This window comes from Pelodiscus sinensis, chromosome 19 (genome assembly GCF_052426305.1).
Source record: "Pelodiscus sinensis isolate ZL-2025 chromosome 19, ASM5242630v1, whole genome shotgun sequence".
Classification (NCBI taxonomy): domain Eukaryota; kingdom Metazoa; phylum Chordata; order Testudines; family Trionychidae; genus Pelodiscus; species Pelodiscus sinensis.
This window is the reverse complement of record NC_143070.1, coordinates 15,614,853-15,632,496: the sequence shown is the minus strand read 5'-3', so window position 1 is coordinate 15,632,496 and position 17,644 is coordinate 15,614,853. Positions and strand designations below refer to the sequence as shown.

The 17,644-nt window shown below is 56.7% G+C and overlaps 1 protein-coding gene across 1 annotated transcript; it reads left to right on the top strand.

Moving 5' to 3' along the window:
- Positions 1-809: 809 nt before the first annotated feature.
- LOC149522207 (C-type lectin domain family 2 member D-like) lies at positions 810-7,276 on the top strand (the record flags this gene model as incomplete). Its single annotated transcript, XM_089771505.1, has 4 exons — positions 810-1,224; positions 3,007-3,182; positions 3,880-3,983; positions 5,796-7,276. Coding segments are annotated over 4 exons (759 nt in total), but the record flags the coding sequence as incomplete, so codon positions are not given.
- Positions 7,277-17,644: the final 10,368 nt, after the last annotated feature.

Below are 17,644 nucleotides of genomic sequence, written 5' to 3'. Positions count from 1 at the left end.
GGGGTTTAAGGGTCCTTCACTGTTTTTTTTAAGCGGGAGAGCATGAGGGTTTCTCAAAAATCAAAATGGGGGCGTGATGCTGAAAAGTTTGGGAACCACTGATCTAGATGGTGCTGGTTCCTGCCCCTAGGACAGGGGCCTGGACTCTATGGCCTCTCGAGTCCCATCTAATGCCAGTGTTCTGTGATTTACGGGGTTTAATCACCTTGGTATCACTTCTGGTTGGGGTGGGGCTGCTGGGCTGGGCTGGGACTGAGATGCCCCAAATCCTCCTTCCCCCACCCTTGACCTGTCCCATCTCAGCTTCCAGCTTGGCCGTGGGGTCTGAAGCAGGGAGGGAGTCGAGGCCAGGACCTGTCCAGCTGGAGCTTTGCTGCTGCTTCTGCATCAGCCCCCTCACGCAGAGAAGAACTGAGCCTGGCTGAGAGACCATGGGGCCAGAAGCAGAGGGAGATGCTGAGAGCAAAGTGCCACTGCAGGAGCATGGTGAGGGCAGTGAACACTTGGAGTGGCAGTGAGCTGGTAATCGGGGGTGGGGTGGGGGGGCAGGTGTCTGTGCCTGGGAATGGGCTGGAGAGAGACAGACTGATGGGGATGGGGGGGCAGGCTCCCAGTGGCAGCAACAATTTCCCAACCCCTGTCTGTGGGCAGCAGGGGCTGGGTCCCCCTGTTGCTTTCAAGGCTCCGATCCCTGGCTCCCAGTGGCTGGCTGGCATGCACAGTGCTGGGCATGTGGCGGGGCAGGGGCCATTTGGGCTGGTGGGTCAGACCTCCTGTGACAGACCTGGCCCCTCTTGGCCTGACTCTGTCTCCCCCTTCATCCGTGGTGCTCGGGTGAGACCCCGTGTGCAGGGACGGGTGCTGGGTGCTGGGTGGGGGCTCCTGCCACCGGAACATGCGGGTCCTTATCTCTGTGCCCTGAGCTCACTGGCCTGGTGCCAGCCTGGCTGGCAGTGCTGGGCGGGGGAGGGGGGAGGAGCTGTTCTGCCAGCCCCAGCCTGCCTGAGCCCCCGGGTGCCTCTCCCAGAACATCTGGTGGGAGGTGCAAGGGACAGAACAGGGCGTGTTCTAGGGCAGCCCCAGCCTGGTGCTGTCAACGGCCCTGCCTGACGGGTCCCTCTGTTTCAGAGCCTCGCGGTAACTGCAACAAGCGAACAGTCGCCCCCAGAGTCACCCTTGGAGTTGTGTTCTTAGGTCTCCTTGTCACTGTTATTGCCCTGGCAGGTGAGTTCTCAGCCTCCCCTCCCCCCACCCCCTCTCTGCACGTCCCACCCCCCTGGGGCTGCCCCAGTCACAGCGTCTCCTCCTGGCCTGTCTGGCTCCCGCCCCGGAACAGGGGGGCTCCTGGGAAATGTCCATCCATCCCTGTTCACAGCCAGTGCGGGCCTCTGTGAACAGGTGCTGCTTGGTGGGAGCAGCCCCTGTCCATGGGGGAGACCAGCTCCCTGCTGGGACCCCTGCAGACAAGGGGCTGACTGACAGCAGCCTCCCCTCTCCCGCCCACTGCTCTTACTAGAGGTAGCAGGAGTGGGGGCAGGTGGCACCACAGAGACAGGGCTGGTAGGAACAGAGTGCTAAGCTGGCTCCCCCAGCACTGGCTCCAGTTTCCCCTGACCCCTCTTGCTGCCTGTCATAATGAAGCAGCAAAGGGTGGGGGAGGGGAGCGAGTAAGCTTATGCTTACTGGTAGTCGACTCCTTGCTAACATCCTTAACTTGGGAAGCGCAGGACCCCGCAGCGCTAGTGACTCTCCTGACCATGCCGGGAGTGGCTGTCCCCTGTGCATGGGAGCTCGGCGTGTAGCCACAGGCAGGTAGTTCGAACTATGGGCATTTAAACACGGCGCCCGGCTGGGAACATGCAAATGAAGCCCGGGATATTTAAATCCCGGGCTTCATTTGCAAGTTCGAATGCCTACATTAGCCACCCTAGTTCGAACTAGGGTGGCAGTGTAGACATACCCAGAGAGAGAGAGAGTGTGTGTGTATAATAAAAATATGTATGTTCTACAAAAAAACCCTTCAAAACTAGATTATAAAGAGAAACCGCAGAACCGCAATTCATTTGCAATTTCAATACAATCCAAATAGGACAGAATGATGATTTAAATTTGTTATCTTACTATAAAGACTATTTCCTCTCTTGGTAGTTTTACCTCCCCATCAGCTGCTGTGAATGAGCCAACTTTTATACCCCTGTCCTCTGGAAAAACTTAAATGACTAGTCCTGCAGCACCTTGGAGACTAACAAAACATGTAGATGGTATCATGAGCTTTCATGGGCACCATCTGAGAAGTGGGTTGTCCCCACAACAGCTCATGGGAGCCTCTAAAGTGCTTCAGGACTGTCCATTGTTTTTTAAAGTTTTTTCAGTTGCTTTCATCTGTTATTCACCTTTTTGTCACACATTCAACAGAGGGATACCTTTGTGCCTGGGCTGCTCTGAGCTGTCCCTGCCCCCGGGCTGGGCGTGTCCCTTCTTGCCCTGCAAACATCTCCCGCCAGGCGTCTTCCTCACCCTGCATCTGGCTGCGCTGGGAGCTCCGGGCAGCGGGCGCTCAGCCTGGAGAAGGGCAGGGAGTTTGTTCCATCCTCCCCTCAGCCCCCTCCTGGGCAGTCCGGCAGCCCAGGCGAGTGGAGCAACTTGGGGAACTGGCCTGGCCAACCCTGCTGAACCCGCCTCCTACCCATCGTCGCTCTCCTGCTGGCTGCCAGCCCTGACCTTGGCCCCCGCCCCCTGCCCTGCTCACCTCCTGCTCTGACCCGCAGCCTGGGGGGCTTAGACACACGAGCCCTTGGTCATCTGCTTCCCTGTTGAACGTGAACTGAGACAGTGGCCCAGTGAGACCAGAGACAGGTAACGCCCTTGGGGGCTGGATTCCCAGCATTCCCCTGGCTCCTTCATGTCCCCTCTTCCTGCCCTCCCCTGCACTGCCAAGGTCAGAGGAGTCTCAGCAGCCTGGGGCGCAGGTCCCCTCTCACTCCACCTGTTCTTGTCTCATTTCAGTGTCGTTATCTGGCCGCTCTCCAGCTGTGCAGGGCCCCGCGTGCCTGGACACCTGGGTGGGCTACCAGGGGAAATGCTTCTATTTCTCCGAGGGGGAAGGGAACTGGACCTACAGCCGGAGCCGCTGCTCTGCCCTGGGGGCTTCCCTGGCTGGGATCGACAACAAGCAGGAAATGGTGAGAGACTCGTCGCACTGGCCAGGCCTGGGCTCTGCCCTGCGTGGGAGGAGCAGCCCAGAGCCAATGGACTTTCCAGCCACTGAATGCCCAGCCGGGCTGGGCCCAGAGCCCTCTGGTGTCAGTGACCGGTGGAGGGGGGGAGAGGATCAGCCACTGTCAGGCCTCTCAGCAGGAGACGCCCCTCTGGGGCTGGGCTGCCCCAGTGTCTGCTGGGCTGCCTGGGGCTGGAGGGGGCTGAGACCCCAGCGCGGCTGGAAGAGCCAGTGCCCCTGGGTAGGGGAAGAGCAGCCAGCTGAGGGTGGGGGAAGGGTCCTCTTAGGCCTGGCCCCTCCCAGCATCCCTTGCACTGATCAGCTGGGCTTTTCCTTTCCCTTCCCTGGGGAGGGCTGGAGGAAGCACAGCTGCCTGTCAGGTGAGGGTTTCACACAGAGCCTGGCCCGGCATGGGAGGTTGGGGGAGCTTGGACCCAGCAGTTCCCAAGAGCAGCCCCAGCCCTGGGGAGGTCGGGGTGGGGGGAGCTGGATTTGGTGGGGGGTTAATACTGAATTACCTAGAGTTGGGCAAGGGGGAGGGGCAAATCCCCAGCCACCCCCTGGGAACACTCAGACCCCTTTGTGCTCCCCTGGGATTCCCTGCCCAGAGCCGGGGAGCAGCAGGGTCAGGCCCTGACACCCCTCCCCCTCCGCTGTTCTAGGATTTCCTGCTGCGCTACAAAGGCAAATTCGACCACTGGATCAGCCTCTGGAGGGACCCAGGACAGCCCTGGAAATGGGCCAATGGCACCGAATTCAACAACTGGTGAGTCTTTGCCCCCCTCCCCTCTCTGTGAGCTCCCTGGGCTTTGGGTCCCCGGTGTGTGAGGTGCCCAGTTCAGGCCGAGCCGCCAGCTGGTGCTGTGGGAGCAGCCCGAGAGCACTCGGGGTGATAGTGATGGGTGCCAGCCGGTGTCTCTCGCTTGGTGATGGGCCAAAGCCTCCTCGTCTGTCTGACTCTAACCAGGCATCGACATGGAAAGGGCTGGACAGTGTTAAGTTCTGGGTGCCTGAGAGTCTGATTTCAGTGGGAGCTGGGTGGGTTCAAATACCCAACCCCCACCTGAGCCAATCGCAGGGTGTGAATCCTAGAATGGCAGATTAGGCCTCACTGCTGGAGGTGAGGTGGGGAGTGAAAATCTCACCACAAGCTGCACCATGAAATCTCTAGATAGAAATTCCCTGCTTGACCCCCGAGGGCACAGCAGTAGGGAAGTGCCACCGACCTCCCCGTGCTGGTCAGGTGTGTGATTGTGAGAAGCCCAGCGAGATGAGAGGGGCTACAAAGGCAGAAAACCCAATAATGCTGGAGGGTTTCAGCTCTCCCCGTGTTGCCTGGGTACGTGTCACTTCAGGAGGGAGTTCTGAAGGAACTCAGCAATGAAAGTGCAGCACAGCCAGCAGTGTGTAACCCGGTGCTCACATTTACCTCTGCACCACGTGACTGGAGGGTCGCTCGTGCTTTCTGAGGCTCATGGATGTTAGACGGCTAGAATCAACTTCAGTGCCAGGCAAACCGTGGTAATGACCAGAATTAACAGACACAATTGCAAGTGAAATCACTCAGCTCAAAGCAAGTTACTAAGACAAAGCAAAACACGCCAGCTAATCCTAATACGCAAAGAAACATGCTCCATGAAAATTCTTATCCCAGTAGTTGTTCTGCTCGTCCCTTTCACAAGTTAAGCAGCCTCCTCTCTATTGGGCCTGATTATTCCCCCTGTTCAGTCTTAGATAAGCGGGAGAGGTGGGCACATGGCAGGAGGCCCCCACTCACCACCCACGATGCTCTGGGTTACCTCCTTGCCATCCCAACCCAGCTCTGCTGGCAGGGTGCTGGTGGCTCCCCGCCTGCTCCCTCAGCCATGTGATCAGGCGGGCGGGGGCTGGGTTAGCCTGGGTCTGGGACACGTCTTGGCCCACCCAGAGCCAGAGGCTGGAGGTCTGGGGGTGGGGAGATCCCAGCCTGCCCAGAGTGGTGCTGGGCCTCTTCCCAGCCCGGCACCTGGATACTGAGTAGCCAGGATGGTCAGTGGGGGAGGATTTGCCTGTGGGCCGGGATCCCGCCCTGTGCCCTGGTGGGTCGTGCTGGGTCCAGCTCTGGCGGAAGCTGGGTGTGAGTGGCTGGGTCACGCCATGGCCCCGGGGTCTGTGCTGCTGCAGTTTATCTCCAGCCTCCCCAGCGCAGCCTGGTCTGCTGGGCGCCTGGCCTGAGAGCTGATGTCAAGTGCCTGGGGAGCCTGGCCCCAGCTCTTCTGTGCGGTGTCACTGCTGCTCCCCTGCAGCCAATGCTCAGGGCAGTTTGGGTGCTGGGGCAGCTGGGTGGGGAGCAGGAACTGGGGTTAAAACATCCCCTCTGCGTAAATACTCCAGGGAGGCCAGTTCCTCTTAGAACCTCGCCTGGCCCCACTGCCCCCTGTGGAACTGCCCCCTTCGGCTGGGGGCAGGACTGGCGCCTGCTGCGGGTGCAGGAAGGGATCTGAGGGGCTGGGAATGTGCGAGTGTCGCCCCCTGTCTGTGACCGACGGGAAACACCCGACTCCTGCCTCACACCCGCTCCCTGGCTTCTGCCCTGCAGGTTCGGGATTGGAGGAGATGGCGACTGCGCGTATCTGAACGAGAACAGGGTCAGCAGCCTGTGATGCGCCAGTGAGGGACACTGGATCTGCAGCAAGCCAGATGTATTTACAGCAGCAAAGGAGACTCCAGCAGGAGGAGTTTTGTAACAGGAGTGTTGGACAATTGGCCCTGGGGAAGCCGGACTGGTCTTTTTTCAGCATCGTACCTGAGCCTTTCCAGAGTGTCAGGGGCTGCTCTGAGCCTCTCTGGGTGAAAGGCAGAAAAGCCGTTTGCACATTTCGTCCTCTCCCCACGGCTGCCTGTTTTCCCTGCCAGTGGAACTGCTCAGATCAGCCTTTCCCACCTCTCTCGTCCCTGAGTCAAGAGCCACGGCACCAGCCTCAGTGCTCCCTGCCCGAGCGCCCCCTGCAGAAGCTTTTTGCTTCCGAGAACTCTCAGTGGAGCCCACAAGGTCTGGGCTAGTGCGGGGTTCGTCCGCAGCCAGCAGCCACGTGGAGCAGCACAGCAGGCGAGAGCTCTGCCCACGCCGCCTCCTCCAGCTGCTCACTGCAGTGCATGTGGTGGAAGGCATCAAAGAGGGGCCTGGTGGGTGCACGCGAGGGATCAGCCGCCTGCAGTTGTAGCGGAGGCATAAGGCAGCCTGGCCCAGAATGGTGCAGGCTGGTGCAGGGTGGCGGAGAGTGTGGCCGCTTCAGGGTAGCTGCATTGTGGTCCAGGTAGCGGTGCAGGCTCCGCGCATCATAGGCTGCCCTGATCAGTGCCATGTAGCACCAGTTGGCAGCAATTCACAAATGGACTTTCGGAAAACAAGTCATTTCACCTTGGAACTTCCTGTGCAGAGGCAGCAACAGGGTGAGGGGGGCAGGCCAGAGCTCCCCAGGGAACACTGCGCCCAGGCAACCAGGCAACCAGGCTGCCTCCCCCCCACATGTAAATGTGTCAGCGGTGACACGTTCCCCTGAACACACAAATGGTCACATCCCCAGTGGGTTTAGATCAATATTTGATCACTAGCCGACTTCCCCGTCATTTTCTGGGTCCTTCAGGGCAGGGACTTGAGGATGGGGGGGGGGGGGGGGTGAAGGAGGCTGGGGGCCTGTTCTCTCTCCCCCAGCCGGCCCTGCAAGGGCCTGTTCTTTCTACCTCCAGGTTCCCTCCCCCCTCCCAGCCAGGGTCTGTTCTCTCCCCTCCAGGACAAGCCCAAGAGGGGCCTATTCTCTTCCCCGACTCTGGCTCTGCAGCCAAGGCTGAGGGAGGAAAGGGTTTGGGGAGGGGGCGGGGAGGAGAGGGAATGTATCTGATGGGCTGGCAGACAAAATGGCTTGATTTAAAATGGGCGCACGTATTTCTACCTTATTTGTACCTGCCGTAAGGAACATTTCACTTCTGCAAAACACGGGTAGGGACTTAGATAGTTTGAATATAATTTGAACTTTTAATCGTGAATGTTTCAATACGTAATAAAATACATTGTCTAAATCTGGCTGGGGGATCCCTGATAGGGGAGGCCAGGGGCTGGGGGGCTACTTACCTGGTCTGGTGGCAGGCCAGATGGTGGAGCCCCAGCCTTACTGGCTACGTTTTTGGTGGTACCGCTGGCCCCAGTGGTCTCTTTGCAATATAGCTGTTCCTTGTGGGCTCGCTGCCCCTCTGTGGCCACTCTCGGTATCGCGTCCCTCTTTCTGTGCCCCTCCCTTTCCATGTTATGGTGGAAAACAGTCCTGGTCCTGACACTCCCTGTTTTCCTTGAACAAAGAAACCCTGAACTTGCTTTAAGCCAGGATAAGAGGAAGCTGCTGAAGGATAACAAATCTTGTGGCTCTACCTCTTACTGCTTAGGAGGAGTTGTTGAATAGATGACTTGCAGACAGACACGCAGACAGCCTCACAGACACACAAATCTCGACTCTATATCTACAGATATAAATTAAAGAAATAGTGAGAAAAGTGATTGTTGAAGGGGTTTCATATCAACAGTCATGGATTAGAGAGGAAAGGGAATCAAATTGGAGATGATTTTATGTCAGTATTTGATTATTAGTGAGAAAAGGGGCTGAGGGCATTTTTGATGAGTTTTTGGACATTAGATAGAAAAGATACTAGGCAGAAAGTATTTCAGATCAATAACTAAGAACTGAAGGAGAAGAAGGGATTTAATAACATATGGTAGTTGGTCAGAGGCAGTTTAATCCCTAACACACCCTCAAATCCAGTATTTGGGGAAATTATGCAGGGCAACTGTTTCCTACCAAAAGCAGAGGTGGCAGGACTTAATGGGGTCAGCTCCCAAACCATCCATGTTTGTGAATTACAGAGAAAAGGGAAAAAGTTTGAGTGGGTTTTTTGGATGATATATAAAAATTAAAAAAGTGTCAATATCTGAAGAAATATTAGATTGGTATTTTATAGTTAGAGAGAATGGGGCAAAATCGGAGAGATTTGAAAGCAATGTTCAATGCTAAGAATGAAAGGATCCAATTGGAAAGGCTTTTATATCCATATTTGATCATGAGAAAGAAAATCCCCTCCTGTTTAATAAAAAGGAAGGAATTTAATTTCCCATAAATAAGGGAAAAGATGATCATTGGAGAATTTCTGTAGTTGATAATGAGAGAGGAAGGCTTTAAGATTTGAGGATGTCTTAAATACTACTGGATAATTAAGCAGAAAGGGCCAGATTTGTAAAGATTTTTGGGCACTTACAGATAGGGGACTAGTGACTTTGAAAAGTGTCCAGTGTCCAGATCCACAAAAGTTTTGGTCTCCCAATCGCCACTGAAATCAATGGATGGTAGGAGCCTAAATACCTTTGCAGATCTGGGTCTATGTGCTTAAGTCCATTTATTAAATGGGAATTAGGTGCTCAGGCTCTTTTAAATACCCTTCTAGGCACCAATCTGACTTTTCAGACATAAGACCTCAAACATCTGGTCCAGAATGATTTTCTTCCCCTTGTCTAGATGATGCTTTAACAAGAAAATGGAAGAAGGGCTGGTCCCTCTTTCCTTCTAAATGATCCAGGGCTGAACTAAAGTTCTCTTAGATTCCCGCCCCCCCTTCTGGCTTTTGTACTTGAATATGGAGAAAGACATTGCCTCCGTCTGGGGGCTCATTTCTCTATCCATTTTCAGCTATAGCCACTTCCTCTTTTGGAGGGAAACCATTGGGCTACTTCTACACTGGCATGATTTTCCGAAAATGCTTTTAACAGAAAAGTTTTCCGTTAAAAGCATTTTCGGAAAAATCGTGTCTAGATTGGCAGGATGCTTTTCCGCAAAAGCACTTTTTGCGGAAAAGCGTCCGTGGCCAATCTAGATGCGGTTTTCCGCAAAAAAGCCCTGATCACCGTTTTCGCAATCAGGGCTTTTTTGCGGAAAACACTACTGTGCTGTCTACACTGGCCCTTTTGCGCAAAAGTCTTTCGGAAAAAGACTTTTGCCCGAAGGGGAGCAGCATAGTATTTCCGGAAAAGCACTGATGATTTTACATGAGATCGTTAGTGCTTTTCCGGAAATTCAAGCGGCCAGTGTAGACAGCTGGCAAGTTTTTCTGCAAAATCATCTGATTTTGTGGAAAAACTTGCCAGTCTAGACACAGCCTTGGGGTGAGCGGATGAGGAAAGGCAAAGGAAGCCATTAACTCTTCACTGGCAAATTTCTCCTCAGATTTGACTTGTCCCAAATTCTCAGATCTGACTCTCCCACCCTCTCTGGCTATGTCTACATTGCCATTTTTTGCGGTAGAAGATATGCAAATCGCATTCTCATTTGTATATCTTCTGCTGATCCTCTTTGCAGGAGAGGTTTTGCCACTAAAAGCCCCATGTGGACGGGAACATTTGTCGGCTCGTGGGCGTGGTAGACTGGGCAGCAGGGCAGGCTGGTGAGTGGGGCCCTCACTAGCCAGAGCTCAGTCACAGTCTGTGCAAAAATATCAGCCGGCTTGTTTTATTTAGGGTCCACATTTTGGACAGAGCAGGCTACTGAGCATCTCACAGGTGCTATGGGAACCCACTCAGGCTCCGCTGTGGCTGGGGTGTTCCATGCCGGGCTCCAACCTGCCATGGCCACAGGAGGGGTCCAAACCCAGCCCCAATCTCTTGTGGCCAGAAGCACCCCCCCCCCCAACTTTGCTGCAGCTCGAACACAGCCATGACTGGGGTGCCCCTCCCCCAGCTACATCTCTGCTGCAGGTGGGGTACCCCAGCCCAAACCCAGCTGGAGTGCCCAGACCTGTGGGGTGGCTGGAGGTGCCACAAACCTCCATCCCTGGTCCCTGACCTGCTGTGGCTTAGACCAACTGCAACCAGGGCCCCCCTCCCTGACCTGAACCTAGCCCAGGGCTAGACCTGCCAGGGCTGGGGCGCCCTATCCAGTTTGAACCCAGCCATGGACAGTCTTGCCAGACCTGCCATGCTGCCCCCCTTCCTACCAGTGAGGTACCCCCCTCCCCAGCCCACAGACAGATCTGCTGCAGCACCCTTTGCCTGGCCTGTACCTGGCTCCTGCCCAGAGCTGCTGGGACGGGGACAGGCCTAGCCTGTGGCCACAGTGAGCAGCCCTTGTGGTTCCCGACTCCCACTGGCAGTTTACACTAATTCGCAGTGAGGGGGTCCACAGACACAAAAGGATTTAGACTGAGACAAGAGATGGGAACCAACCCCCTTGAGTTCTTTCAGTGACACTGTGTGTGCAGAGGAGCCTCGGCGTGGCTGTGTCTCGACGGGTATCTAACCACCTGGCTGGGACCAGCTGAGCTACACAGGCTCCCTGGGTTAAGGTCACAGCAGCTGGTGATGAGGCCTGGAAATGGCAGCAGCCCCTCAATCAGCAACAAGCCATGAGGGGCAGGGTGTTTTCACGGGCAGGCCAGCTTTGGGACTTTGCAGTCCAAGGACCCAGCCCCACCCTTTCAACACACCCAGCTCAGAGCTGGAGGGAATATTTTTAGGTTTAAACTTTTTGTAACTTTGGAGCCAGAAGGGAAAGTAACAACCCAACCTATCCCCCACCCCATTCCAGCAGCCTCAGGGTGCATCTACATTGCAGGGTTTTTCTGGAAAAACGACACTTACGTCCACACTGCAATTGTGTGTGACAGGTAATCAAAAGAACAGAGGGTTTTTTCTGGCAGCAGTAAACCTCATTCTAAAGGAAGATGCCTTTTTCAGAAAAAGACGTGTGTGGACAAGAAAGAGGGATTTTTTTTTTGAAAGAAGAGGCATCCAGGAAAAAGCACAGATGCCCTGCTGGCCACCCCGTCCACAGTAATCCCAAATGAAATGCTACAGAGTGTCCATCAGTGTGGACGCTCTCTGTTGAAAAATCAGATGGTTGTTTTGGTGCACTTTGGCCATGTGGATTCTCTCTTTTGAAGAACACATTTGCTGCCGTAAGTCTAGATCTGTGTTTCTTAAACTTTTTAAGACCGAGAAACATCAAACAATACATTTTCTTTATGAGGAACACCAAGATCTGCAGGGAAATATGCAAATGAGATTGTGGATCATGCAAATGAATCCCTCATTAGTATATTTTTTGCAGAGAAAACTGGTAGTGTAGACATGGCCACAGTGTATGTGTCTGGCTAGATGCTCACTGCTTCTCTAGTATATTCTCAATTAACACAGTATGTTGCCTTCTCCCCTGAAAAAGATCCCGTGTCCTTCTTATAAGCATAACTAGCTTCATCTGCTGACACCCCAGCTCCCTCTGTGCTGTTGGTTTATATTGTAGGAACAGGTCAATCCCACTTCTCTAGCCACGTGTTTCTGCACCTTTCGTCCTTTGATAGACACCCCTCAGATCCCTGGCAGCTGCCTCATCCCTAAGCTGGGCAGCCTGATGCTCTTAGTTGCTCCTCCTCTGGACCCATTGCCTGGGCTTTGTCATCTCTGGCCCCTGGCTCTGAATGTTTTCCAGTTCCTCCAGGGCCCTTCACTCTAAGTCACCAGCCTCCAGATCCTGAAGAACCCATGCTCAGAGGGTCACTAATATGGTCCTTACTGATCGAGGGGTACATGTCCAGCCCTGGATTGGGATTCAACAGACTTGGGTCTACCACTTTCCAGTGGGGTGACTTTGGGCAAGACACTGTCCCTTTCTGTTACTCAGTTTCCCCATCTGCAGAATGGGGATAATGAACCTTCTTTCCTTTGGAAAGTAGGTTGAGCGCTGCAGATGAGACAAGCTAGAGGCGCTTTGCCAATGTATCAACTGTCGTTAATGTGGGGGAAGGAAAAAACTATCAGGGAGTCGGTCCCACCTGTGTGAAAGAGTTTCTAGCAGGAGCTGATTCCAGCTCAGGACCAACATTAAAGTCTAGGAAGAGAAGGGTCCTTTATAGTGTCCATGCTAGTGCTTACACCAGTCCTGATAACAATCCCCCCCCCCCCCACACCCACCTCTTGTTATAGTGGCCTAATGTCTGAGGTGTTGAGGGAGGGGCAACCTTTATTGACCCACGAATGGGCTTGTCTGGCCTTACACTCTGCTAAGGACCGACAAGCTGGGTGGGGCCGAGGGAGCAGCCCCTGGGGCATTAGTGGCCAGCCGGCTCGCCCCAGACCCAGCTGCCATTCAGTGGGGCTCCAGGGGAACCCCTCAAACACCCAGAGGGGCCGGCCAGGGCCAGGTCATCAGCCTTGCAGGGGAGGGGTAGGTGGAGCACTGACATCACAAAGGCCTGGGGCAGGACCTCAGCCTATTGGAGGACAGGGATGACCTCACAGAGAGACTCTGACAACAGCCAATCAGGACAGAGGCGCAAGGCCGGGGCAAGTTCAGAGATTCCCGCGGTTTGGCAGCAGCGCGGCCCCTTCCCAGGGTCTCTGCGGGGACCAGATGGAGAATTGGGACCGAGGGGCAGGGGGCAGGAGGAGCCTCCTTTGCGTTTTCTACTTCCCTGCGGCCGGCAGTGTCGGACCCGGTGAGACGGTCGGAGCTCAGAGAGGTTTGGAGCCTGCTCAGTTTGGTTCCCCTTTGCCCCCTCCCCTCCCTCTGTCTCGCCTTTTTCTGCGTCTTCCCCCCTTTCCCTGCCCCACCAAGCAGGGTGGGTGGGTGTTGGGGCAGTCGGAGGCCTCACTCAGAGCTGAGCTGGCAGAGCGCTGGGAGCCAGAGGTGACCTGGCCCGTCCTTTCGGACAACTGTTGAGCCCTCTCCCCTCCCCCTGCTGCCTCCGAGCTCCAAGTCTTGCTGCGGATTGGTCGAGTGGGTGGTTACTGACAGGGGAGACTCGCGGCCTTTTATTCTCTTTAAAACTGTTCTCGGTGAGTCGTTATTAATGGTTCCCAGCCATGCTGGAAGGGCCTAACACGTGGGGCTCTGCAGGGGTCTGTTCTGGGACAGTACTGTTCAATCCTCATCAGTGATTGAGATCTTGGCATGGAGAGGGCGCTTATTAAGTTTGCAGATGATATGAAGCTGGGCGGGGTGGCAAGTGCTTTGGAGGAAGGGTCAGAATTCAAAGTGATCTGGACAAACCGGAAAAATGGTCTGAGGTAAATAGGATGAAGCTTAATAAAGACAAATGCAAAGTGCTCCACTTTGGAAGGGACAATCCACGTCACACACACAGAACGGGAAGTGACTGTCTAGGAAGGAGTCCTGCAGAAAGGGATCTAGGGGTCAGAGTGGACCACAAGCTAAATAGGAGTCAAAAGTGTGACACTTGCAAAAAAAAGCAACCATGATTCTGGGAGGCACTAACAGGAGTGTGGTGAGCAAGACAGGAGAAGTCGTTCTTCCGCTCTACTCTGCGCTGCTTAGGCCTCACTTGGAGTCGTGTCTCCAGTTCTGGGCACCATGTTTCAGGAATGAACTGGAGAAATTGGAGAAGGCCTGGAGAAGAGCAACAAAAATGTGGAACAGTTTAGAAAACATGAGAGTGAAAGAACTGGGCTTGTTTAGTCTGGAAAGGAGAAGACTGAGAGGGAACATGAGAGCAGTTTTCAAGTATCTAAAAGGGTGTCACAAGGAGGAGGGAGACAAACTGTTCTCCTTGGCCTCTGAGGACAGGACAAGAAGCAATGGGCTGAAACTGCAGCAAGGGAGGTTTAGGTTGGACATTTGCAAAATGTTTCTGCCTGTTGGGAAAACTTCCTGTCAGGGGGTGAAACACTGGAACAAATTGCCTGGGGAGGTTGCGGAATCTCCATCACTGGGGATATTTCAGAGCAGGTTGCACAGACACCTGTCAGGGATGATCTAGACGGAGCTGGGTCCTGCCGTGAGGGCAGGGAACTGGACTTGATGGCTTCCCGAGATCCCTTCCCCTTCTACTGTTCTGTGATTCCCAGACCAGACGGATCAGTCCCAGACCAGCAGGGCTTGCGGGGGAGGTGTGTGTGTGTCGGCAGGAGGGGGAGTGATCAAGCTGTTTCTCTACCGTACCTATCTCTGGGCAGTTCCTGAGTCTCTCTAAGGGCCAGGGCTGCTCACACACTTGCTGGCGGTGCCCATGAGCAGTGGTTGGGCTGTGGCTGGTTGTACAGCTCTGGGCTCTGATTGTCCAAGTGTCCCAAGGTGCTGGCTGGGGGCAGGACACCAGCCATGTGGGGGGAGGGGACGGTGATGCCACAAAGGCCTGTGGGGGGAAGGAGCTGGGGGGGGGGGCTGAGCTCATGGAGATTCCCTGACATCAACTGCAAGGCAGGGCAGCCTCAGAAATATCCCCCCCTCCCCAGCCCTTTCTGGCTGTGTGGGAGCCCCCCAAAGAGGCAGGGCTGGAATCGCTCTGAGACCGACCCCTCGGGGGTGACCTGGGCCAGCCCTTGGGACATCCCCTGAGACCTCTCGGCCACCCCCTCTCCCAGTCTCACTACTGATTGGCTGAGCAGGGGGCCATGGAGAGGGAGGAGGTTTCCCAGCGGTGACCCCGGCTCCTCTTCCTTTGCAGGCTCCGCACGGCGGGGTCTGGCCTCGGGCCGGCCCTGCGGGGGGACCTGCGGGCAGAGCCCCACACGGGCGCGCAGACAGCGGGGAGGTGAGCATGGGCGAGCAGGGGGAGGCTGTTTTCCTTTAGCACTGGGGGGTGGGGGTGGGAAAGGGGAGACTGGGGACCCTTGGTCAGGGCTGTGTTGGGCCCTTCCCCCTCCAGGGTCAGGGCTGGGAGTGGAAGTTGATCTCAGGGCCTGGCTGGTTCTGGTAACAAGAACCTCAAATCCCATCCCCTCCCCCTCACAACTCCCCCCCCCCCCCCCCCACTATGGGATCCATCCACATTGACCTAGCCTGGAGAGACAAGGCCCTTCCCAAGAGCCAGGTCCCATGGATCCGACTCGCTCCCCTGAGCACCAGGGCCCAGCCCCGGGGATGGGGATGGGGATGGGGGCTCGTTGGCACAGGCTGGGCACGGGTCGTGAGGAGGGAGGCGCCTGGCCCAGGGGGGTTGGGAGCAGGACTCTGATGGGCCCCGTCTCCTCCCTTCCATCCCAGCTCAGCACACCCCCAGTAGGGAGCTTGGGACCCAGCTGGGACGGTCCCTCGGGGGCCCAGCCAAGGACACCGGCCGGCCGGCCAGGGAGGGGGCTGACCCCTCTGCCCACTGCTGCTGGGCCAGAGGTGAGGGACCCCGCTGGGCAATGGGCTGCTAGAGCAGACACCGGCAGATGCCAGGCCGGGGGCCCTGTGGAAATGACCTGCCCAGGCTCCCACCTGCAATGGGAGTAGGGTTACCAGGTGAGTAAAAAAATATCGGACACACTTGATCTCAGATGAGGGTGGGGGGCCGGGCCGGGAGGGAGGCAGGGCTGGCCGGGGGAGAGAGGGGGGTTGGGGCGGCCAGTGGGAAGCAGGCCTGACGGGGGGGGGGAACAGGTCGGGGGCAGCGGGACTGGACGGGGGAGATGGGGGGGAACCAGTCGATGGGAATCAGGGCTGGGTGGGTTAGGTGCAGCGGGGCTGGCCGGGGGACATCGGGGGGAGGGGGGAAGAACTGGCTGCTGGAAGCAAGGCTGGCAGGTGCAGCGGGGCTGGCCGGAGGACATCGGGGGGAGGGGGGAAGAACTGGCTGCCGGAAGCAAGGCTGGCAGGTGCAGCGGGACTGGCCGGGAAAGATCAGGAGGAGAAGTGGGAAGAACCGGCTGCCGGGAGGGTTGGGGGAGCGAATCGGCCGGCCGGGAGCGGAACGTAGCCGGGCATGTGCAGATCCCAGGGCGCTGCCTGTTCCACACACGGTCCCGGCGCAGCGCCAGTGAGTTCTGCTGCGGCTGCACAAGGCGCTTGCCCAGCGCTCAGGAGCACAGACGGGGCTTCCCCTCCCCCCCAAGGCGTCACTCCAACCAGAGGCTCCCAGCGCCGATCGCGCCCCCCTCCCAGCTCCTCCCCCCCACCAGGCTTCCGTCGGGCGCCCAGCCGGAAAACCAGAAAGTCCCGACATTGCTCATGCCCGGTGAGTTCTGACTGTTCTTACCAGGCAGAGGGCACAAAAACTGGACTGTCTGGTCGAACACTGGACACCTGGGACCCTGAATGGGAGCCCTCGGCCGGCCGGATGCTGTGGGGGAACAGCTGGTATGGGGGGGTGGGGAGGCGGTAGCAGCTCCTGCAGTGATAGGCCAGAGGGGTCTGGCCCTGGGGGCCCTAGAGAGGCGCCGCCCAGGGCCAAGCCCCCACTGCCCCCTGGGTCCCAGGCCCCGCATATGACAGGCCCTTGCTGTCTTGGGACAGGAGGAGCCCGGCCACGGGGATGCACCAGCTCCCCCACCCCCAGCTTGGCTCCAGGGCCGGTGTTGCCTGCAGGGAAGGAGCTGCCAGCGGGAGTAGGAGCATCAGTCGGAGCTTTTCCTGCTCACGCCGGGACTGTAGCCACGGACCTGACCCGGCCCTGGACCGGGCACCAGGGGAGAAGGAGGAGCTGCCCCTCCCCCCCGCGGGGGATAGAACCTCCCCTCCCCCATCTCCTGTCCCTGGACAGGGACCTGCACAGCCCAGTGAGTCAGGGCCAGCTTATGGACTGTAGCCATTGGGCTGCACAGCCCTGACTAAAGGGGCAAGGTACCGACACTGGCCATTGGGCCACACTGGTTGGACTAAAGGGGCAAGAAACTGACCTTGTCCATTTGGCCAAACTTCCCTTAGAAAAGGGGCAAGGTACTGACTCTGGCCATTGGGCCACACTGCCCTTAGAAAAGGGGCAAGGTACTGACTCTGGCCATTGGGCCACACTGCCCTTAGAAAAGGGGCTATTACTGACTCTGGCCATTGGGCCACACTGCCCTTAGAAAAGGGGCAATTACTGACTCGGGCCATTGGGCCACACTGCCCTTAGAAAAGGGGCAATTACTGACTCTGGCCATTGGGCCACACTGCCCTTAGAAAAGGGGCAATTACTGACTCTGGCCATTGGGCCACACTGCCCTTAGAAAAGGGGCTATTACTGACACTGGCCATTGGGCCACACTGCCCTTAGAAAAGGGGCAATTACTGACTCTGGCCATTGGGCCACACTGCCCTTAGAAAAGGGGCAATTACTGACTCTGGCCATTGGGCCATACTGCCCTTAGAAAAGGGGCAATTACTGACTCTGGCCATTGGGCCACACTGCCCTTAGAAAAGGGGCAATTACTGACTCTGGCCATTGGGCCAAACTGACCTGAGAAAAGGGGCCAGTACAGACTCCACCCACTAGGCCGCTCTGCCCTAAGGCAAGCTCTGCCAGAGGGAAGCTGGGAGCCTGCAGGCTTTGTGGCGGGAGAAGCTGCCGTCCCCTCGGAACCAGGCGCGGGCTGCACCCAGCGACCCGACGGAGACGATTCCAGCCCAGAGACGGGGAGTGTCACGGCGCAGACTGAAGACTAAACAACCCGCCCAGCAGCCAGGACCAGGCGAGGTCACACACGGGACCAGG